Source organism: Megascapheus bottae, chromosome 17 (genome assembly GCF_031878675.1).
Source record: "Megascapheus bottae isolate mThoBot1 chromosome 17, mThoBot2.hap1, whole genome shotgun sequence".
In the NCBI taxonomy this organism is placed as follows: Eukaryota; Metazoa; Chordata; class Mammalia; order Rodentia; family Geomyidae; genus Megascapheus; species Megascapheus bottae.
This window is the reverse complement of record NC_143525.1, coordinates 39903280-39927843: the sequence shown is the minus strand read 5'-3', so window position 1 is coordinate 39927843 and position 24564 is coordinate 39903280. Positions and strand designations below refer to the sequence as shown.

Sequence of the window (24564 nt, the reverse complement as noted above, 5' to 3'; positions counted from 1 at the left end):
GCTTTTGCGCTTCTCCCAAGCTCAGTTTTCCTAGATACAAGAAATATCTACAGATAGCATCATTGTTGTTTTAACCATCAGATACTAGTGAAATTGTGCTGGAATTTACCATTCAGTCTCACTTCAAATGTCTGCTGTTTGCTGCCAATCAGTTACAGAGGCAGAGAACTGAAATCATGGGATTCATTCTATCTCTTTACCAACTACTGTACACAGAAGGCAATACAAATTCTTCTGTAAATGAACACAATGGACCCTGAAAAGGGTCAACTACCTTTCTGGACTGGAGCCTGAGCTGTACTTAACAGCCTGAAGCACACATTTCAGTCTCTGCAGTAATATCTGATAGGAACAGTGCAAACATGCAGATAACCAGCTGTTAGAGAAATGAAGCCACCAAGCAACAGTGTCAGCAGCAGCCTCACTGTCAGAAACCAAAGTCACATAGTCCTGCCCTCTGAGGAAGGAAGTGGTGGCCTGGGGGAAGACCTTAATATCCCAGGGCTCTGACTAAGGTGATTCAGAGGCAGCTGTCCTCAGCAGTTGTCTCCTAGACTAACACAGCTGTAGCAGAGGGTTCTGTTCTAAACATGTATTTATATAAGTTCATTATAGATTGCTTTAGTATCATATGCATGGGACATATTCTCAAGCCTCAAGAGAACTTTTGAGACAGCTCAATACTAGCTACCACTTATTGGTACTATGCATCATACACTGAGGATCAGGGTTAAATCCAAAATGGGTAGGAAAGTTCATGAGAGTCTATGGATTAAACTTTCTTACAAAAAGATGGGTCTAAACTTATCTATACCAACAACAGGTTTTGAACTCAGGGCTTCTTGCTCTCCCTTAACTTACCTGCTTAAGGCTGGTGCTTCAACACTTGAATTACACCTCTGCCTCTGGCTTTTTGCTGATTAATTGGAGCGAAGAGTCTCATTGACTTTTCTTCCCTGGCTCAATCCTCAGATCTTGTCCTCCTAAGTAAGTAGAGTTGTACACATGAGCCACTGACACCTAGTAACTTTTTTTTTTAATGAAGAAAGTACCTTTGTCTCTGCACCCCTTGCCTCTCTTCTGCTATCTTATCTGCACTCCTTTTATTATGTAAATGTTCTTCTAAGACCCTCAATTAACAGGGTTCTAGTAATGTCACACAATTATACACACACACACACACACATACATAAACACACAAATTTGTACACTCACCCACAACTTCATATCATTAACAACGACACAGAAGAAAACATTTTGTTCTTTCACTAAAAGTATGCACATACTAGGAAAATACTGTTTATCTTGTCTGGTTAGTCCTAAGGAAGGAAAGGATAGGTCAGCAAAAACAGAAAGTAGAACACTAAAGGAAAAAAAAATGTTTTGTAAGACGAATGCATTCCAGAAAACTTAGCTTTACTTTGACAGATACTTTGATCTTTTTCCTTACAATTTCATTAAACCACAAACATCAGAAATTTCACCAAATAGAAAAAAATTATTATGCACATAGTAGCTGGAAATTTTAATTATTTTTACTAGAATATATTAGTTGGACAAGCAGTATTTCATCATATTTCTGCACATGTATACAATGTATCCTAGTCAGTCACTATAAATTTCAATGTTTCATTTCAATGTTTCATTGTTTCATACATGTAAATAAACTACTCTGGCTGTATCCTCATTTACCATCACTCTTATCCTTCCCTTCCTGTTGGCACTCTCCTCCCCCAAGCAGAACTTACTGAAAAATATTTTCTAAAACTAGTTTTTTTGTCTATTCTTAAAAAATAGAGAAAAATTAAATGGAAGGGGATCAATATATCTTCTGCCAGAAATTATAGTACATATTAATGAAATTGCAATACTGAAACACAGAAATTGTCAAAATGCTATCAAATGGGCTGTATTATTAGTTTGGAGGAGAACAGTACTCAGGTTTAAACAGAGGTGTAGGGATTTGACCTCAGAACCTTGTGCTTAATAGGCAGGAACTCTACTGCTGAACCAGGCATCCACTATGATTGTACAATACACTTCAAATACACGATGTATTTGTCCTGTCCTGACCCTAGTACCACTTCCAGCTTTTTCTGTTCATGTGGTAACCAAGGAATAAAGCCCAGGGCTTTGTGCACAGTAAGCAAGCACTCTATCTACAGCCAGGCCAAACTACTGGCCCAACATTAGCTATGTTTATAATAACAGGGTTGCTTTCATATATTGATGAAGAGAAAAGTGAAAAATGTCTATCTATCTATTCTGGGCTCAACTTTATTTCACTGATACTTTCTAAATGATGTTAAAGTTTCAGGAAATGAAGATCCAAAAAAGGTCAGTGAAAGATTGGTTTTAGTCTCTTTTACTCTGTACCCAAAGGCAAAGGCAATTTCCCTTTACTAGTGTTTTGTTTGTTTGTTTGTTTCAGGAATCCAAGCAGCTCAGGAATGTAGCTCTTAGTCTCTGGGGATGCACAGGTAAGAATCTGCCCATAGCACAAAGCCCAACTAACTCCAACCAAATGCGTCTAAGCAGGAATCTTTGTTGTTTTTTTTTGAGATGTCTTCAGCATAATAGCTCATGGCTCTCTGAAGTTTCCCTAGAAGACAAGACTACTTGTTTTTATTCACACAGTTATCTAGCAAACTTTCCCTCAGTATAGCCACAACAGGTACAAAACTAAGTTTTTGTTCTGGGTGAACAAGTTTAAGTCCATGCTCTTGTGGTTTACTTATCCCAGTGGTGGGAGGGGAAAAAGAACATGTTGAGAACTGGCTTTATTTTATTTTTTTAATGGGTCATGGGGCTTGAACAAGGCCTGGGCACTGTCCCTGAGCTCTTTAGCTCAAAGCTACCACCCTACCCTTGAGCCAAGACCCACTTCCCATTTTCTTTTTTTTTTCTTTTAAATGGAGATGATTTTTTTTATTTAGCTCAGTTTTTTCCTTATCTGTCTATTCAGGGGTAGGGAAAGGGCACAGAAATGGAGGCACAAAGTGTGAACAAATGCAACAGTGATAACCAGTAGACAGTATATTGAAAGTGAGTTCTACAGGATAGCAACTGGTGGGGAGAGATGGGCTACAGCAAAAGAAGGGGTGACAGTGTCCAAAAGCAAATGTATTCATTACCCCCTTATGGAATGTAACCAATTGATACATCACCTTTATAATAACATTTAAAAAAAAACTGATAATCAAAAGTCAACATCTAACTTGTTGCCAGGGACACAGGCAGCCTGCAGTAGCCTTGAGTAGCTAGAATTACAGGCATGAGCCACTACACCTTACGAGAATTGGCTTTTAGGTACTAAAAGATGCTAGCAAACCTAACTGAGCATGGGACAAAGACTGAGTACTGTTATTCCACTAACATCGAAATAATGGGTGAGCCAGGACTTGGGAACAAAGCATTCCAGACCAAAAAACAAACAAGTATTTACAGAATGAAAATAAGTGTGGTGTGGCTAGGTAAATGGACAGAGTGGTAGGAGATTAGCTAAAAGAAGCAGACAGGATCTAGATTATCTATTTACACTGTCAAGGTAAGGAGTTGGGACTTCTTCTTGCTTTTAACATAAGGCCGAAGTCTCTGCTTCTGCCTTTGCCTTTAACTCTGTTTATTCCAATAGGTAAACTGTGCTTCAGCCTAAATCATGTCAGCTCATACAGTTCATTTGGGAATATATGTAGTGTGTGTGTGTGTGTGTGTCTTGACTGGGACTGCTGACATAAATTGAAGTTCAAATATAAAAATACAGGTTCTCACAGTAAATAATTATCAAGGACTCAAAACAGTGGCAGCATCCACTTAAGTTAAGGTTCCTTTTAAGAGCAGGATTTTCTATGCCCACACAAGTTACATATCCATGAAGCTGACTTTAATCTTTATACATGCTACTTGAACTGAGGCACTGGAAAAATGCCTTTTATTAATGAATGAATGGTTTTCATTTTACCTTATCTGTCAATCACACAAACTTATTCAAGGTCTTATACATGGAGCATCTTTCCAAAAGTTGACATGCTTCAAAAGGGCTTCCCTTGGCTAGGGCTTAAAAGGCTTTGTAAAACTATGCCTCTGTATACCTGCACTGACCCAATTTTTCTACTGCCTGCTCTGCTCATTATGCTAGAACACACTGGCCTCCTTTTGGACTTCAGTCCTATCTAGCACTTTTCTCTGAGCCTTTTTATGACCTGGAACTGACATTGTATTGTATAAGAAGCTCCTTACAGTTCAGGGGTAGGTTCAAATACCACCTCTAAAAAGATCTTTTACCTATCCATAAAAATATGTTTACTACCACTCTTCCTCTTCATCTCCTCTCAGTTTCTTTAAGACCTTCTATTGTCTTCACTGCATCTCACATTCCCTTATTTTATCCATCTGTTACTGACCAGCTCCTGAGTCCTACAGGAGAAAGTATAATTGAAACAGAGAGATCTTGTCTGACTTGGTTTGGGTTACAGTCCCAGCAGATAGAAAAGTGACTAGCTCTCCAATGAAGTGCAATATATACATGTTGAATGACTTTAAAAGTTTCTTGGGCCTTCAGCTCTTTCATAAAGGCAGGATCATCAGACTTTGCTTTAGTCATCACAAGTAAATCTCAATTTGAATTAAATTCTATCAGGCATAGTGGAATACCACCTCATATGCTTATCCTCATTGACTATTATGATTTCCACTTCACCAATAAGACCAAAAGCCTTCCTTTCGACGTAAAAACATATTTTAAAAAAACTGCACACAGGGTGAGAGCTCATAGACCCAGCTAGTAAGAAAATGTGTTCTATCTGTAGTGAACAGCAAAAGGAATATTTACATGTGAAGACATGCCTTATCACAGAGTGAAGAATACCTATTATTATAAGCATGAACTGATAATGTCATGTAAGCAGTTCCTGCTCACCGCTGGATCAAAATCACATGCATTAATAAATCATCCAAAAAGGCCTTCTGGTTTGTCTCTTTTAGCCGGGCACATTCTGTGCATGGGTAATACTTTAGAAGAGGAATTAGAACACACCGCATGAAAGATCGGAGTGGGAGAATAAACTCTCGAAGGGATTCTCATGTCTACTAAGATACGAGTGTTTCAAGTCACAGGATGGAGTGAGATAACTTTGTAACTACCACGGTCGTCACATTACTTTTAAGCAAAGTTAACTAGTTGAATCCATGGTGGGGGGGGGATAATTAAGTCACCAGAGTCACATAACTCGTGTAGAGCCGGGGCCAGCGTGAGACGCCAGGTGAGGGCTCAGGAACGCCCCGCCTAGGACGCCGGCTTCCTGCTTCAGCGTGGGGTAGCATTGACCCCTGTGCCATCCTTCCTGTTCGTTCGTTTCGGGGGGATTTCTTTTCTTTTTTTTACAGCCCGCGCCCCCTTTCACCAAGATGCCTGCCCTGGTCAGGTCTGACCCCAACTTTTCCTCACTGCTCCCTCCAGATGTGGCGATTTTCCCGGGCAAGTAGCGGAGAAGCGCCGGGAGCAGCGGGAGCCGGAGGTACTGCCGGCGCCGAGTGTCGGAGAGGGCCGGGGGTAACCCGGGAAGGCTTCCCGAGAGAGGGGCAGCCGAGGGCCCAGGGGACCCCACCCCCCACCCCACCCGGGGCTGCCAGGACCGAAGCGTCGGGAGATCAGAAAACACCATCCCGAGCGACGACCAACTCGCACGCCGAGACCCGAAACGCACTTTTCCTCAGATAAGTTACAGAAAAACACGAGAGGAAAAGAAAAAAAAAAAACGCGAACTTACCGCGCCCCGGCCGCCCGGCCTCCGTAGCGCCCGCTGTCTGAGGAGTCCCGTAGCCTAGGCAGCCAGCCGCGGGCTCAAGCCAGATATCGCGAGACCAGCAAGCCTCGCGAGACTTGACTCCGGTCCCACCCCTCCCTCCGACGGGGCGGGAGCTCTTTCGGGGGTTATGGGAGGGCTCTGGCCGGGGCCATGGGGCCGTGTGGTGTGGTGCGGCTGGCGCCAGGGCCACCTTGGAGCCCGGACGAAGACGGCGGAGGCGGTAGGACCTTTTCTTAAGCTAAGGTGGACGGAGGCCGGGGATGCGGAGAAGGCTGTGAGGCGACTCGGGACGTGGAGGCGCCCGGGCCCGGGGTCGGGCTGGGGTTCTACGGCGGAGGTGCCGCGGCGGCCGAAGAGCACGAACCGCTTCGCCCGGGCTCAGGAGGAAGAATGGCGGCGGCGGAACAAGACGCTGCTCACCTACGTGGCCGCGGCCGCCGTGGGCATGCTGGGGGCTTCCTACGCCGCCGTGCCCCTCTATCGGCTCTACTGCCAGGTAGGGGTCCGCCGGGCCTGGGGGGGGGCTCTCCATTCCCCCCGACCTCCCCCCCATCAATCACTGCAGAAACTCCCCCAGACCTCCCCCCCCCGCCATCAATCACTGCAGAAACTCCCCCAGACCTCCCCCCCCCCGCCATCAATCACTGCAGAAACTCCCCCAGACATCCCCCCATCAATCACTGCAGAAACTCCCCCCTCCATCCCCCCCCGCCATCAATCACTGCAGAAACTCCCCAGACCTCCCCCCATCAATCACTGCAGAAACTTCCCCAGACATCCCCCCCATCAATCACTGCAGAAACTCCCCCAGACATCCCCCCCCATCAATCACTGCAGAAACTCCCCCAGAACTCCCCCATCAATCACTGCAGAAACTCCCCCAGACCTCCCCCCACCGCCATCAATCACTGCAGAAACTCCCCCAGACCTCCCCCCATCAATCACTGCAGAAACTCACCCCTCCATCCCCCCCCCCGCCATCAATCACTGCAGAAACTCCCCCAGACCTCCCCCATCAATCACTGCAGAAACTCCCCCAGACCTCCCCCCCCCCCATCAATCACTGCAGAAACTCCCCCAGACCTCCCCCCATCAATCACTGCAGAAACTCCGCCCCACCCCCCCATCAATCACTGCAGAAACTCCCCCCTCCATCCCCCCCCCATCAATCACTGCAGAAACTACCCCAGACCTCCCCCCCCCCCCGCCATCAATCACTGCAGAAACTCCCCCAGACCTCCCCCCCCCCCCCGCCATCAATCACTGCAGAAACACCCCCCTCCATCCCCCCCGCCATCAATCACTACAGAAACTCCCCCAGACCTCCTCCCCCCCATCAATCGCTGCAGAGACTCCCCCCTCCTCCCATCAATCACTGGGTCCTGCGGTGGAGGCGGGGGGCGGGGTGCAGACCGATCCTCCTCCCCCCTCCCCTGTCAATCACGCTATCCTAGGGTTATCTATAGGACAGGAAGCTAGGCTTCCTTACACAGTGACTAGCCCAAGGTCATCAGGCTGTGTGAGTGGAGGAAAAAGCTACAAATGAATCTTCTTCCAACCTCTCTATGACCTGTCCAGATTGCTGAGCCTCCACCTCACCAAAAAGCTTCCACTGCCTTGCCCAGCGGGCTGCCTGCCTATGCTTGTTTGCTTGCTTTCTATCTAACCTGCGCATGCTGTGAACCGCATGTGGTTTACGCGCTAAGCATTAACTGATCCGAAGAAAGTTAGGGGTGAAAGGCCTCTGTGGTTGTTTTTTGTTTTTGTTTTTTTTTCCCCTCAAGTATAGCACTTTAGATCAGGAATACTGCTGTGCATCTGAATGTGGTTCCCAAACTCAGGAATCTTGAGAAGAGTTCAAATCCCTCTTCCCAACCCCAGATTGAATTAGTAATCCCAGAGGCAAGAAAGCGGCAACCTCTATTTTAGTAAGTACTGTGGCTGAATTAAAGATAAACTAATGTCTACGAACAACTGGCAGATCCAATTTTGCTTGTTTTCTGAATTTTTCTATGACTTTTTTAAAGGTCCTGGGCTTGAATGTAGGGCCTGAGCGAGTCCCTGAGTCTTTTGCTCAAGGCTAGTGCCCTACTACTTGAAGTCACAGAGGCACTTCAGTTTTCTGGTGATTAATTGGAGATGAGAGTCTCATGGACTTTTCCTGCTGGAGCTGGCGTTGGACGCCTGTCCTCATATCTCAGCCTCCTGAGTAGCTAGGATTATCAGCACTAGACTTTTTCCATGGTTTTGCATGCTTTGGCTCTTCAATACAGGTAAACAAGTCTTGCCCATTTGAGATCCTTGTTAGGTCTGGGAATAGGGAATAGGACCTTGAGTTCAAAGTCATGCTATGAATGAGAGGTATATTGAGTTCAGTGAGTGTTTTAAGATGGGGTTTCTCAAATGTTGCTGTATAGTGGAATCATATGGAAAGCTTTTAAAAACCCTGATGCTTCTGTCAACAACCTTATATCCATGCATCTGTAATTTTCACATACTTCTCAGCAGTTTTGGAGAGTCACTAACTTAATCCTATGATTAGTATTCGTGGCAAGGTTTACTGCTCTTTCCTCACCATTGTTAATGTGGGGCTGACCTCCCCTAGCTTTACTGAGACCAGCCTACCTTTTAAAAGATGAAATGCCCATACCACTAAAACCAGCACTTATGTGGGAATATGCCAAAGCTTGGCTATTTGAATGTGTATATAATGTGATTACCAGAGGCTAGAGAGGACAAAGTGTGAGCCCCTAAACTTCCAGTTGTTTAGGTTATAAGAACCAAATCCAAATTAGAAAAGTTGAAGATTCTCCACAAGGGGCTAAAGGGGGAATATTTTTGCTCCTTTGAGAACATTTAGCGATGCTTGAAGGTATTTTTTAGTTGTTACAACTTAAAGTGTGGAGAATTATGGGACAAGATGCTTCTGGCATCTAACAGGTCAAGGTCAGGGATGCTGCTAAATATTTTGCACTGTCAAGGATAATCCCACCTGTCTATGAAAAAATTGTCACACCCAAAATATCATCAGTGCCCAGATGGAGAAACCCTGCCCCCAACTGAAGCAACTGACAGTGCTGAAACTCCCTTCATTGCAAATTGGACAAGAAGGTTAAAACTGTATAGTGGTATTCTCGAAAGGACACCTCTACTTCGGGAACATTTACAATGTTTTAGAGCAAAAAATAAGGAATTATATAAATCATTTCAATACAGTGACCTCCTTTTATGACCATATAAAATATAACCAAAGAGGGACCGGGGGTTTGGCCTGGTGGTAGAGTGCTTGCCTAGCATGCACAAAGACCAGGTTCAAGTCCTCGGTATCACATACATAGAAAAAAGCCAAAAGTGGTGCCGTGGCTCAAGTGGTAGAGCTGTATCCTTGAGAAAGCCCAAGGAGAGTGCTCAGGCACTAAGTTCAAGGCTCAGGTCTGGCCAAAAAAAAAGAAAAAGAAAAAAAAATATATATATATATATGTCACCAAAGAAAGATTTATTCAGGCCTGGTGCTGGTGGCTCCTGTCTGTAATCCTGGCTACTTAGGAGGCTATCTGAGAGTTATGATTCAAAGCCAGCATGGGCAGGAAAGTCCATGACACTCTTATCTCCAATCTCCAATTAAACATCAGAAAACCAGAAGGGCATTGTGGCTCAAAGTGAGAGAGCACTAGCATAAAGCATAAAGGGTCAGGGACAGTGCCCAGGCCTGGAGTTTGAGCCCCAACAGACAACAAAAAAAAGATTTATTTAGGTAGTCCCAGAACTAGAGTTTGTGACACCTTTTCAACCTCATTTTAATTTCATAAAAAATTTTAACTTAGAAACTTGAACAATCTATACTCATAGAATAAATTAGGGAATCCTTTGAGGAAAAGCACTTTTTAAAAAAAAAACTACTTAAATTCTTTAAGGAATGGAGCTATGTTAAAACTTAAACATTAAAGCACTTTAAACTGGAAGATGATGTATATATCTTAAATATAGAGACTTATTCGCTGATGCACCTTTTTGTATTAAAATGTCATTTGATAATGTTGCATGGCAGTTGAGTGCAGCTAGGCAATGTATAACAAGCAACACATAGTGTCTTGCTGGGAGTCTTCACCTAGCCGCAAATTTGGTATGCTTTTTCCTAGTATAGTAACAGGTAAATTATCTGGAAACTAGAATTCTGACAGTCTTAAGCATCAGGAAAATAACAGAGCACCTGATGATAAAATAATGGCAGTGAAGAAATTTCAGACATGTTACTTTTATGCTGTATGAGAGGTTCATTCAGTGATCAAAGAAATCCAGTTCTGATTAACTATTATTACCTAGAAAAAAAATGAAAAACTGTAGATCTAAATAGAGATGTAAGAAAATGATAACGTTAACTAGCCTGGAAAAATAGACCTTAGAAAAGCAGACTATAGAAGAAAAACTTACAAATTAGTTTGGACTATAAAAGATATGATATGGAAGTGGATCAGACAGGATCAAAGAAACGTGAGATATTACTGTTTTCATTAATATGACGAGATCTTGTAATGAAAGGTCATAAATAGTAGTTAAAATTAATTACTCCCAATAAAGGGAAGTATGTTTAATAAAAGATTAAAGGAGGGGTGCTAGCAGCTTAACACCTGTAATCCTAACTTCTCAACTCAGGAGGCTGAGATCTAAAGCTTGTGATTTAAAGCCAGCTCAGGCAGGAAAATCAGTGAGAATCTGATAAACTACAAAAAAAAAAAAACCTAATAAAACTAATAAACTACTTAAAAAAAAGAGAGAAGTGGCTTAGGTGATAGAGTGCTTCCCTTGAACAAAAGCATCTCAGGGACAGTGCCTAGGCTCAGAGTTCTAGCCCCAGAAACGGCATAACAAGCAAATAAAAAAGATTTAAGCAGGAAAATCTTGTAGCATTAGTGATTTTTGTGCCATTCCTGACACTAGTTTATCTGTATAATCTGATTTTCCCAAATGATTCATTTTTGACAATACCAGATAATAACTTTGGGATTGCTGAAAAGCCAGTAAGAAATAACAGGTTTTTTCCCCCCTCCCTGTCCTTTCCCTCTCCCAAGAGGGCAAACTATTGCTAGGTATAGGAAATGGTCAGTGATAACGAATAAACTTGGCTTCAGTTGGAATATTAAGTTGTCTTTAAAGTCTTTCATTTTATTCAATAAGTGGACCAATTTCTAAAAGTATTGACTTAGTGTTCTTTAGACTACAGGCCTCGGTGGATCAGCAGTCGCGGGGCATGCATCAGACCAGATTGAAAACATGGTGCCTGTTAAGGACCGGATCATTAAGGTGACCTTCAATGCGGATGTGCATGCCAGTCTCCAGTGGAACTTTAGACCTCAGCAGACAGAAATATATGTGAGTAACTAATGCAGCCATTCGATTATACCTTGCTACAATGCAAATTTCTTTTTGCCATAACAACTTTCATCTAAATTATATTTCAAAATACTAAAAGGTTTCACAAATGATTCCATTCAGCCATTTATGGACTCTTAGTATTTTAAAATTACTTGCTCTGCTTTAACCTTTTATTTTGCTTTGCTTTGTGACAAGTATCACTGGTATCCCAGGCCAGCCTCAGCCTCCTGTGTGCTGAGATTACAGGTGTGCACTCATACACCAAATTATATTTTGACTTGTAAGTGTCCAGTAGAAAAAGTCATCTTGGAACCATGGAGGAAAAAAATGTCATCTATTTTTATTACTGTTAAGAGTGGACCTGGCAGTTCTCTGGTTACCAGTGTGGGATTTAGCAGTACCTAACATGCTAAGTGGCTTCTGACTTTTCCTTAGGCGTAGATACTGGACAATCATTTGGCTATAATAAAAAGTCCCTTACTGGAGGTCAGATGGAGTGGCTCCTGCCTCTTAACATAGCTATTCTAAAGACAAGATGGGGAGGACCATGGTTTTAGACCAGCACAGGCAAAAACATAGTGCAGTTTCATTCCAGGAAATGAGCTAGTTGTGGTGCATGCTTGTAATCCCAGCTACACAAGGGAAAGAAGAGTTTTGGTCTTAGTAAAAACCCAGAGTAATTGATTGATTTTTATCAAAAATATTCCTGTTTCTTGTAAAAAAAAAAATGGGGGTATGATTGCATTGGGCATTAAATCTATGGTTTTATACAAATTAGGTAAGTGCTCTATAACTGAGCTAGCATCCTAGCAAGAAAAAAATTTTAAGACTTTAAAAACAAATATTTAGATCATATTAAACAATAAGTTACATTGTACTACAGTAAGACCATATGTTTGCATGACTCATCTGCTAATCGCAGAGAAAGCCAAAAGTAGCATTGTGGTTCAAGTGGTAGAGTCTAGTCTTGAGCAAAAGGAGCTTAGGGACAGTGCCCAGGCCTAGAGTTCAAGCACCAGGACCAGCAAGAAAAAAAAAAGTTTGACACTGGCTGTGATAGGTTTAGCATATCCTTGCATGCGCTTTAAATAACGTAATTTGCAGATGATTGGCTTGAATGCCTCAGATATAGAAGAGTGTAATCCATGAACAGCATTTTTTCTTCATTGACTTAAAATTCTGATGTTTGTGGGTAATAGTCACAACTTATTTTAGTGAATCTTAATTTAGATAAGTATTACATGAGTAATGGAAAATATGATTAGTAGAGACAAAAAGGAACCATGTGTATTTTAAAGTGTTGCTTCTGTATACTCTAAACAGGTGGTCCCAGGAGAGACTGCACTAGCATTTTATAAAGCTAAGAATCCTACTGACAAACCAATAATTGGAATTTCTACATATAATGTTGTACCATTTGAAGCTGGGCAATATTTCAATAAAATCCAGGTAAACTGAAAACATGTATTATACAGTGTGATAAAGGTCCAAGAAACTGTTTAATATGAAATTTCTTACACAGCCATAGTAGTTACTAGTAATATCTACAGTCATTTCTTTTCAGCTTGAAGCTGTTTCTACAATTATTTATACTTGGCTATGTAGGGAGTAAAAGCCTAACCAAGTGAATATCTTGTTTTTAAGAATAATTTGATTCTCAGCCAGGCATGGTGGCTCACGCCTGTAATCCTAGCTTCTTAGGAGGCTGAAATGTGAGGATTGTGGTTCAAAGCCAGCCCAGGCACTAAAGGCCATGAGATTCTTATCTCCAGTTAACCACTAGAAAGCTGGAAGTAGCACTGGGGCTCAAAGGGGTAGGGCGGTAGCCTTGAGCTGAAGAGCTCAGGAATAGTGCCCAGGCCCAGAGTTCAAGCATACAACTAACCAAAAAAAAAAAAAAAAAAGATTAGTTTGATTCTCAGTCCTTAAATCTAAACCCAGTTGAAATGAAAAGATGGTGTTATTCCTCCCATCACAGAACTTACAGGATGAACTATTCCTTTGTTCATTGCTTTGTTTTAGGTACTAGCATAGAAGTGGTATTAAACAAATATCTTTCTGTAACTTCCAGTGCTTCTGTTTTGAAGAACAAAGGCTTAATCCCCAAGAGGAAGTAGATATGCCAGTGTTTTTTTACATTGATCCGGAATTTGCCGAAGATCCAAGAATGGTGAATGTTGACCTCATCACTCTTTCTTACACTTTCTTTGAAGCAAAGGAAGGGCAGCCCTTGCCACTTCCAGGTTACAATTGAAGCATCAGCCAAGACCTGCTTCAGATTTGTGATTTTTGAAAAATCATGTATCCTGCCTTCTCTGAAGAGAATATTCTACAATCATGTAAATTGAAGCTTGTATTTTTAAATGGTTCTGCTTTTCTTTTTTCCTTAATTTATCCCCCTTAAAACTAATAGGCTCTGCTTGTATCATAAGAAACCAACATGCCTATGAAGGATATTTGACTGTTTATTAACACACTGATAGTATTAAAAGGAACCGATTTATACCATATATATGCATGCATTTGGTAGTCCAGCTTAATTCTATAGTTTGATTAGTAACCCTTCATACTTTTAGCAGGGAATCTGAAAAACTTTTGAAGAATGCATGCTCTAGGTGGTTTTGGCCCGAGGCCAGAACTGTTGGCTGCTTTTTTTTTGCTATCACCAAAGTATTTGGCGGCTCATTTCCTTCAGTGTGAACTGCCACTAAATACTCTTAAGAGAAGAGAGAAGTCATTGAGGACTAAGTTTTGTTTTTTGTTCTTTTTTTTTTAACTTTAAGATCCAGGGCTGTTTTACTTTCAGAGTACTGAATAGATAATGATTTGGAAATTATGGTGGTATTATTGAAATAAAATGCAAGGATTACATATATTAAGCTGTGTTAGCATTTACCTGCATAGTTCCAAGTCTTAATACTAAAACATAATGATGGGATTGTGGGGATATGCTGATGTCAAAGTTCTTTTGAAAACAAAACTGTAAAACAAAGATTATTAAATTATTTTAATAGTAATTTGTTGTTGTTGTTTATGCAGAGGATGCACAGTTGAATGTTTTCCATTCGTCTTTGTTCCAAATAGAGATGTTAATTATGGTATAAGGAAAAAACCATTTAGCATTACAAAGAATCATATGAAAAAGCCACCTGATGCAAATAGTGACTTGGTTCAGGGCACTTGAAATGTAACTAAAATACAATCATCAAGTCTTTACAACAATTCTAAACAATATTTAAAAACTAGTGCAAATTGACTTTTACATTCAGTGTTAGTTGAAAGAAGGCACTCATCCTTACTGAATTATACATTTAGGTTCTCACGTTTCTTGCTTACATGTATTCAGAATCATTTTGTAGTAGAATATTCCTCATCTATTCTTCTCATAAGTTATGTCTTGGCGTTTTCTATGTAGGAAGTCCTATGCAACATAAAAGAGTGTAGGTTGGCCTAAGTACTAAGCAATTTTCCTTCTTGGGAAGTTTGAGTATTTCTTACAACTAACTTGTATGGAAATCAATCTTAAGCCATTGACAGGAGCCACAAACGTTACTCCAGAACTGCTGCTCTTCTGTCAAAATGTCATGATGAAGAAGAGAAGTAGCCCACGTTGATCTTCATAATGTGGTAGCTCTTTCTTATCTTCCAGGCCTGAAAGTAGAACAGAGTCTATTCTTTAGATCATCTTACTTTAACCTAAAATGAGGAGAAGAAATGGACAGTCTCTATCTTGACCATCTCCTTGATCACTCTTTCTAGTGGGAGGCTGGAGAGCCAATGGAAAGTAGAGGAAAAGAAGGTGTATGCTTCTTCTGTGGTGGAGAATGTGAAGAAAATAAAGTTAACAGGTCACTGGAGACCGGGCATTCATTCACAAATAAATGGGATGAACAGTACAATAAATTGAATGGGTTCTACTGGTAACCAGTTTACAGGTATTGACTGTACCTTTAAGTCAATTGCCTGGTTTCAAAAGCCTGCTAGTGAATGCCAATTGGCATTAAGATTTCTATGTCAGAAACCAACTTCTGCTCTTATAATGGGCAAGATTTATAATAGACAAGACAGTTCATGTGTAATTGAGATTACAAATTTATGTATTTCCCGAGTGAACAATAGTTAATTACTGCTTGAGTCATGCAGAACTCATGTTTCACTCACTTTTTAGGCTCTGGTGTTCTGTAGAATGTGTAAATGATATTAAAAAAGTGACAATGATGTAAGGATGATAAGGTTTGTGAACTATAAGTTGTATAAATTTAATTTTTGTACCTCAGCGGTCTCTATGACTTTTAGCTCCTTTGTGGCAGTGAACATCAATTTCCTCATAAATAGCTCTGAAACAAAAAAAAAAAGCCAACATGACAAAAGTTATTTCATATCCAAGTACTATACTGCTTTTAAATTGCTAGAACCTTGTTTAGAAATATGGGACTACTTGGGGAAAGTCAGGGAACATTAGTGACTAGAAACAAAGGTCTTTGTCCTAAAGCTTAGGTTTCTAGTTTTCTTAAGTTCCAATGTGGCAATTCTTAAGTATGCTTTTTTTTTTAAAAGGTATCTTTTAAGACATTTTTGTGATTTAAAAGGAAAAATGAGCAAGAATTCTTATCCTGGGCTTATGAACAACCTGATATAAAAAGTCCAGAACTTTTCTGCAAGACTTTGTGCTTTTCTTTCAAAGCTTTCTGAAATGCAGCAGACCTCCAAAGAAACTGAGCCACTTTAGTCCTTACAAAGAATCACAGGGATAGTGTTCCCCAGGTCTTTAGTGTTCTCAACTCTCAGTACCTGTGGTAGTACCACAGCCATACCTAGTTAGTCTAAATGGAATAGAAAAAAATTCTACCTTCTTCCATGCAGGAACATAGCATGTAAGTTCTAACAAGTATACCAACTTTAAAGCCCGTTCCTTTAAACCATGGATATGTTTAGTGATACATCTACTTTAGCAAGCAATGTAACCTCCCTAGGTTACATAAATCTTCATAAATCTTGCATTTGGAAAAGAACATTTATTGGATTCTTAAATCCACTAACGTTAATCTGCAGCTGATTCCAGAATTGAGAAGTATTTAAGGATGTAAATGAGGTTCTGTTCAAAGCTTCAAAGGTCTAGCCATGGCACCCGTGGGACATGGGGGCTGTGAGGGGGCATGTCTGGACCAGGAGACAGCTTCTTACCCCATCTCACTGGTGCTACACAGTATCCGAAACAACTGCAGAGATTTTGTTTTCAGATAGTCCAGCTCGTTGTTGGCAATGATGCATGTATTTAAACCTTATAAATTGCAATCTCAGGCAAGATACAGCTTGCCGGTTGCCAGTCATTGAACAGCAGTTTCCATATACTTGAACATTTTCAACAATTTAGTAGGGGGGGTACCTTTCTATCACTCAGTGCTCTGATGTGCTTTTCATCTAGTATACACTTGATTGACAGGAAGTCATAAAACAATGGTGTCTTAAGGATTTAAGATTAAAAATTATTTAATCCTTTATTCATTTTATATTTTTATTCATCTTCATATATGGTAAACACTAAAAAGTTCTTATACATACATTTTCTTAAATTAACAAGGAACAGTCAAAATACTATGTCATTGTGATACTAATTTAGTTCATCAGTATAGTATACAGTGCCCTTCTCAAGCTACAAATTGGCTTTCTGAGAAGACATCTGCTGAGAATCCACAAATGCACATGCTGTTTCCAGTTATTTTTTAATGTGCAACCCCAACACTTTTACTGTTCAGTCACAGGCTGTGAGTGGTAAGACCATTAAAACAACAGCCACCATAACACTTCATAAATCATGTTTAATAAAGTCATCAATCTTTGTCAAGACCCAAATAAAATTAAATGTACATACAACCAAGCTAGGGTAGCTTCTGCTATCAAAGGGAACCAGACAAAAAAACAATTGTTTTATAAATCACTTACTCTGTGGTAACGGCAGGAGCTAAAGGATCAAATTCCATTACCTCGTAGTAATTACGTGGCTGGGTATCATTGTTTATCATCGCTTTAGGTGAAAAAAATAGACCAGTTAATATATAGTAAGCTTGTCACAGAGTATACGCAGTATCTTACGTAGTGCAACAAATCTAATTTTTAATTTAAAGCCTTCTTGGAATCTTAAGATTCTAAGAAATACAACTCAAACAAGCAGATGAGTGTTCAGGTGCTCTGAAGTTCAACAAATCTATGTATAAAAGATTTCTAAATGTCAAAGTTTTGTTACCTTAGTGTCTCAAATATAGCATTCCGTTTAACACATTTTTATAATACAATGATATCACAGCCCTGAATTTACTCAGTATAGCTTGAAAATGCATTTGTCTGTCCATTTGTTTTCCCTTCCTTATAGATTCCTAGCAGAAGAGATATGCCCACCAGTTTCCTTACTGGATGCAAATAATGAGGTCTCTCATACCTGGGTGACTGCTGGGCAAGGGTGGCGGCCTTTGGTTTGATGGTGTTGCTGTGATGGTCTGTAGGCTGACTGGCTGCAGTAATACTGAATTTGAGTCTTCTGGCAACTGAAGAAAGCACACTTGTTCAAGCACACATTCCACATTAGGCAATTTTATTATTAGATCTTTTGGCTTCCAAGTGTCACTGTGCCAAAAGCCAGAGGCTTTCAACTGGGTAAGAACAGTCATTTTAAATATTACTTTGAATTTTTGTTTTGCCGGTCCTGGGACTTGAACTCTGGGCCTGGGCGCTGTCCCTAAGCTCCTTTTGCTCAAAGCTAGCACTCTGTAACTTGAGCCACAGCACCACTTCTGGTTCTTCTTTCATTAATTGGAAATGAGTCTCATGGACTTTTTCTGTCTGGGCTGGCTTTGAACTGTGATCCTCAGATCTCAGTCTCCTTAGTGGCTAGGATTACAGGCATGAGCCACTGATCCAGCATTATTTTATTTTTAAAGTAAAAATTGCTTGGAAAATTTTCTACATTTCTGTCTGATTTCATGCTTTGTGCATCCTACGTAAATACTACTCTACCTCTACCATATAGCTATATCTCTAGCCCACCGAATTATCTTTTCTAAAAGAAGTATCACTCGTCCATCTTAGATTAAGAAGGTACAAGGAAATACAACCCTTAACAAGAGCTACATCAACACAGTATAAACAAAAGTTTATTCATAAACATGAGTAAAAAGAACCATTGCTCTGGGCCATGATAATTTGGCTAAAGGCCAGAAAAGGATTGTGTTACTTACATTATCATAGGTGTGACTTGAGGTGAGATTTTGGCAGGTCCTTTGGGCAAACCTAGGATAGTGTGATAACACAGCATGATTACCCTACAGTGAGAACACAAATGCAAAAAGTAAGATGATTTTCCTAGCCTAAAATCAAGATTCCACACCTTCAAACTGCATAAAATACTTCTAATGATTATCTTCTGGTTTCCATACTTGAGTTATGAAGCCCACAGATCAGAGAGAATGAAGTTATAAAGCACTATCCTGGGCCAGTGGTGGTCCTGAGACCCTGAAGTGTGCACAGCACAATAATAGGAGAAGAACCTTAGTCTTTTTATTAGAGTGTCTATAGCCATATCACTTTGTAGAAGAGAGCAGAGGTTACAAAGCAAGGGGGCAGGGGTGGCTCCAGTGCTGGGTAAGATGGATTAATAAAATACGTTATCCTCTTTTCCCCCACAGAATGTATGAAGTAACCATTTAAGAACAATGAAAATACCAACCACTTATTTTGAGAAAGGTGAATTCTCACTGTTTCTCTCTCTCCTCTCCCCTTCTTTTTTTTCTCCGTACTTTCGCGCCTCTTTCCTCCTCCTCCCTCCTCCCTCCTCCCCCCCCTCTCTTTGTCTCTCTGTCTCTCTCTCTCTGTGTCTCTTTCTCTTAAGCCCCCACCACCAGTTAGGGCAGAGCTCCAAGAGAAGCACTATTATTTTCCCCCAAGGAGCTGGAAAGGAAAATCATAATGTTCTAGCTATGCCTGTCCTTACATCTCAAACCACAGGTAACTGTGTGTGGCTGCTGTGACAGACAGCAGGAACTTTTCCTTTCCCTTATTAGAGCTACCTGATCCTGAGAGAATGGGGAGAACTTCTGTTATTTCTGCCCTGCTGTTTGGCCACAGGCACATCACAATAGAGGGCTATATGGTATAACTGGCTAGTGAATACTACTCTAGCTTCCTGATTACAGAGCAAAGGATATCAGCAAGTGTCAGAGAAACCACAAAAATAGAAGAACTGGGGGAGGGAAGGAAGGAGTCATAAAGTTGTTTATGAAAACCTGGGCTTGATCTGTTGTATTCACAGCTCATATCAATCAGGATGCCAAAGTCATTGAGAACTAAACACAACCCTGCTATCTGGACCTTAGATTAGCCACTGGTTGATGCAAGTAGATTCAAACAGTACTGCACAGGCTCTAAAAAAAATTAACGGATTTCAAAGCCACAATCCACAGAGGCAGAGTGAAAGTCACATTAACCAAGTCGTTTGATTACTAAAATCAAACTATCAACATTTTGGACACATTAAATGAAGGTTAAGAATCTCATAGTAAGAAACCTTGGGCTCTCCTAGCAGAGATTTACAATAGAGCAAAACCTAGATACATAAGGCCATATAGTATAACACTAAATGAAAGGATCTCCAGGATAGAGAAACAAAAGCCATATAATGAGTGACTGTTGTCCTTAATGTACTATGTTATCTCTCATCTCTTTTGCTGTCCCTTGATTATCTCATATTGTTACAGTATTTTACCTTGTTATCTGATATATTGTATAAAAGCTTATTTGGTTATTTGAAATAGGATAGGGAGGGGGAAAACAAGATGAGGGGCAGAGGTGAGGGGAGGGAAATGGGGACCCAAACATGAGAAAGGGTATTAATGTTTGTGAAGTAATGCACCTTCTATCTGGTGAATATAATGTAACCTTTCTATTAATTACAATAAAAATATATGAGAAAAAAAAAGAATTTCATAGTAAGCAACAGAAATGCCAAGAGAGAATCCAAGATTACTGGCATATAAAGAACCAGAAATATTTCAGTACATTAAGAAGACAATCAACATAAATGGATGTCTAGAGAACATAGATGTTGGAATTATCTCACAGAAATTTATAAAGCAGCTATTGATCAGATGCTCTAAGGAGCAATTTTTGACGCTACAAAAAAAATGGAAATTTCAGCAAAGAATGGGTCAATATTATTTTAAAAAGCAGAAATTTTAAAAGTGAAAAACATGCATAGTAATATCACAATGAAACCCCTTTATGCAATTAATATATGTTGACAAAAAATGAAGTGTTTCAATCTTACAGATTAAGCTTCCCAGCAAAATGAACAGAAAAAAAAAAAACCCAGCAAACTTGAATACACCTCACAGAAATTATTCAATGTGAACAATAAAGAGGGAAAAAAGTGAAGAAATTAACAAAATCTAACTCACCTCTGATCTAAAACAGATCTAATAATGTGTCATTAGAGCCCCAGAAGAAAGCAGACAGTGTATAATGCTGAAAAAAATTTAAGAAATAAAGGTCTACTGGGTGCCAGTGTTTCTAATCAGTAATTCTAGCTAGTTAAGAGACAGAGATCTGGGGAATCTCCTGAGAATCTCCTTTGAACCTGCAGTTCAAAGGCAGATGACAGAGAAGTCCATTAGACTCGATTTCCAAAATAACCATGGTAAAACAGGGCTGGAGGCATGGCTTAAGCGTTAGAATACCAGCCTATCAAGCAAACCAACCAAGAGTGAGACCCTAAGTTCAAACCCCAGCATTCATTTTCAAAAAGAAAAGAAATAAAGAAAATCTCATAATTTAGTGAAAGCCATAAATCCCTATATTCTAGTTCTATTTATAGATTAAATGCTAGCTCCCCCCTCTCCAAGGTCATCCAAGTCATAATTTGAAAACTATGTGGCCTTATTTAGAAAAAATAAAACAAAACAAAACAAAAAATCCAAAGATAGAATTAAAGATCTTGAAATGAGGATATTACATTGTATTATATTGTAGGGCTACACATACAGTCAGATTAGAGACACATAGGAAAAGGACCACCTGGAGAAGCCAAGGAGTGATAAGTCAGAAGATATTGGAACATGAAGAATAGATTCTCAGACTTCTTGCCTCTAGTTGGTAAACCACCAAATTTGTGTAAGTTCCTATGCAGGTAGCTAATATATTCCAATAAACTGAAAGACATTATGCCCAGACATCACCAACTATTCAAAAATAGAGATGAAAATAAGAAACCAGAAAATACAACACAATAGTTATCAAGAGAGCAATGCTTCAAATCAATGTAGATGTCCCATTAGAAACTATATAAGCTATTAAAGTATTAGAAATATTAGAAGACTATGAGTGGAACAATTGTTTAGATATGCAAAAAGAAGCAAGTGCAAACCCAGAATTCTATGTTCTACTGAAACTGCCCTTCAGGAACAAAGATAAAATACTTGAAGAAGGAATAGAAGACTTTCCTGCTGATAGAACTAAGAGAATTTGAGAAAGAGAGAGAGGGAGAGGGAGAGAGGGAGAGGGAGAGAGGGAGAGGAAGAGAGAAAGAGAGAGAGAGAGAGAGAGAGAGAGAGAGAGAGAGAGAGAGGAGACAGAGGGACAGAGAGGGGATAACTCAATTGAGAAGAGAAAAGAAAATATTGGATAGATATAAGACTTATTCGCTTTTTGAGTTCTTATACTTGAAAGGTGCAAACGAAAATTAAAATATGGTCTACTGGTAGTTTTTTAATAAAGAGATATAAGATAATTAACATAAAAAGAGACTATATAATTTGTACATTTCATTTCAAGTAGTTAAATGCTAATTACCTAGACTGAAAAATGTATACTGTAGCCGGGTACTGGTAGCTCACGCCTGTAATCCTAACTACTCAGGAGGCTGAGATCTGAGGATCACAGTTCAAAGCCAGGCCGGCACAAAAATCCGTGAGATTCTAATCTCCAATTAAGCACTAGGAAACTGGAAGTGGCGCTGCGGCTGAAGAGCCCAGGCCCAGACTTCAAGTCCCACCACCACCACCACCACCAACAACAACAACAAAATTAAACTGCATTCACTACAGCTAGGCCCTCACTCTCTGTATACACATAAATATACATGTACCGTACAAAGATACAATCAAAGCCATATTAGATGAACTAAAGTGGAATTCTGAAAACATTCTAACAATCTGAAAAAGGCATAACTGATCTGAAGAAAAAGGAAGAAACAGTAAGCACATTATGCAATGGTAGACCTAAATCCAATGCACAATTTATTAAATATAAGGAGTCTAAACACATCAATTTAAAACCAGGAATTATATAGCCAGAAATTATGAAAACACATAAAAAGTGAATTACCCAATATGCTACCTACAAGAAATGACAAATATTTGAAACATTTAAGATGAGGAAAGATGTATTATTCAAACACTAATAAAAATATAACTAGAGTGATTATATGACTACAAAGCAAATATCAGGGCAAAGAAAATCTCTTTTTTTTTTTTTTGTCTCTATCTGTCTTTTGTTTTCCTCCATCTCCTGTTACCACTAAGAAATATCGGAGACAGTTTATTACTATCCCTTGTGTAACATGATAATGGTTATATTAGGAATTTTTTAATACATTGTTTCTCATACATTGTTGTATGATTCCTAGAAAGTATTCTTAGAAGGGAAATGGAAGGTTCCCAATGGCTAAAATCCAATTATAAGACTCATAATTTATGGGAAGCAGGAATGATTCCAAGATCTGTCTGCTTCTAAAGTCTACACTATTTGTAATTGGGTCCATCATGTGCTTTTAAGCGCGAATATGATATCTTGTTTCTAGTTCCACAGTGTTAGTGATATACTTACAGGGATATTTCTGTATTTTCTGAAGCTAACAAATCCACTTGTGGATAAAGACCAGTATTCAAGTTGTTTGTTACAACAGGATTTGGAGAGCTGAAACCTGGAACAGAAAATGGAGTTTGGGCTTTAAAACATTTTTTACCCATGAGTTGTCATGCTATGTTTTCCACAGCAAACCAACAAATAAATATAAATAGATTAATTTAGACATAAAACTAATAGGATTTTCCTTAAAGGAGATTAAAACACATCATTTATGGGGGAAAGGAGAAAGAGAAATGGATGGAAAGACTAGAATTATTCTCTGCAATGAAAAGAGAGTATTCTAAAAGAACCATATACTATTTTGTTGGGTTTTTAAAAATCTTATCTCTTGTTTTAGTCAGTACAAACAATAAAAGCTTGTAATTTATACAGAGCTCTACCCTAACTTCTAAGGTCTTAACTTCCCATAGTATCAAGTGAGGTACCTCAAAGGGAATAATGCTTCTCCCTCTTGAAAATGTTTGTGGCTCCTGGCTCTAAACCTAACTACTCAAAAGGCTGAGATCTGAGAATCAAGGTTCAAGCTAGCCAAGGCAGGAAAGTCCTGGCGACTTGTATCTCCAATAAACTACTTACAAAAAGCCAAAACTAGTGCAGTAGCTCCAGTAGGAGTGTACTAGCCTTGAGCAAAAAAGCTCCGGAACAACACCCAGGACCTGAGTTCAAGCCCCAGAACATACATATACACAGAGATCAGACACAAATCCAAAAAACAAAAACAAAAACAGAGAAAACCCTCCAATACAACCCTCCACAAACCTTCCTAATTTATGTAGCAAGCAGGCAATATTTTAAAAGAAGTGAAGCAAGCTCTAAGAAAACCTCAAATTCAGTGCCACTGAATATTTTTGCTCTGAAAACACTAAATAATCTAAGAGAAAAACCACAACTAGATCTTAGCATTTCTCACTGTTCTTATTTTGGAACTTGTTAGAACAAATAGTTATATAAGACCAATAGCCCCAAGCCTATAATCAGTTGTCTAAACATAATTTCCTTTACCTTCACAGCAACCCCTTGAGGAAATCATTATAAAAGAGTTTCACAGGTTAGGAGCTTAATTGTGGCAGAACTGGTTTTTCATCTTTTATGACTCTGACTCCCTCTATATTTCCTTTCCACCACCACATGGATGATGATTCATAATTCCTGAATTCCTCTGTATACAACTGAGTCCCTTAATTAATGCTGTGGTAAACCAGAGAAACCTACCACCAATAATATATGGGTTAATAATATGTGGATTCCTGGGGGATTGAAGTATTGGCTATGAGCTGGGCAACCTCTATTGAGTATGCTAGGGTAAATTTCAGGAGAGTTTAAGCCAGCAGGATGAGTTTCAAAGACCTCCCCTCCCCATTCCTGTAAAGGGTCTGACCAGCCATTTGCCAGGAAGTAATTACATCTCCTGATAGAACTCTCTGATACTCAAATTGACTTCCTCCTTCTCTGGAGGCATTTAATCATGACA

At 39.7% G+C, this 24564-nt stretch overlaps 2 protein-coding genes across 2 annotated transcripts in view; one reads left to right on the top strand and one right to left on the bottom strand.

The window, feature by feature from the left end:
- Positions 1-5890: 5890 nt before the first annotated feature.
- Positions 5891-14197, top strand: Cox11 (cytochrome c oxidase copper chaperone COX11). The gene is made up of 4 exons (XM_090351060.1): positions 5891-6303; positions 11022-11177; positions 12504-12629; positions 13252-14197. Exons 1-4 carry the CDS (start codon positions 5935-5937, stop codon positions 13432-13434), a joined length of 834 nt encoding a protein of 277 aa, XP_090207186.1. The 5' UTR covers positions 5891-5934; the 3' UTR covers positions 13435-14197.
- Positions 14198-14341: 144 nt separating this feature from the next.
- Positions 14342-24564, bottom strand: part of Tom1l1 (target of myb1 like 1 membrane trafficking protein) — a 38070-nt gene continuing 27847 nt past the window's right edge. The window contains exons 11-16 of the mRNA XM_090351061.1: positions 23052-23148; positions 18413-18464; positions 17617-17722; positions 17124-17205; positions 15453-15517; positions 14342-14831 (exon numbers count right to left, since the gene is read on the bottom strand). Of these exons, the coding sequence (XP_090207187.1) occupies positions 15454-15517; positions 17124-17205; positions 17617-17722; positions 18413-18464; positions 23052-23148 (401 nt within the window). The 3' untranslated portion in view covers positions 14342-14831; position 15453. The remainder of the gene's footprint in view (positions 14832-15452; positions 15518-17123; positions 17206-17616; positions 17723-18412; positions 18465-23051; positions 23149-24564) is intronic.

What these genes read in the sequence shown, in the direction of transcription:
- Cox11 (XM_090351060.1), top strand. Translation starts at nt 5,935, where the DNA reads ATGGGAGGGCTCTGGCCGGGGCCATGGGGCCGTGTGGTGTGGTGCGGC. An exon ending in CTCAGCAGACAGAAATATAT is followed by an intron (nt 11,178 to 12,503) that starts GTGAGTAACTAA and finishes TACTCTAAACAG; the next exon opens with GTGGTCCCAGGAGAGACTGC. An exon ending in AATATTTCAATAAAATCCAG is followed by an intron (nt 12,630 to 13,251) that starts GTAAACTGAAAA and finishes TGTAACTTCCAG; the next exon opens with TGCTTCTGTTTTGAAGAACA.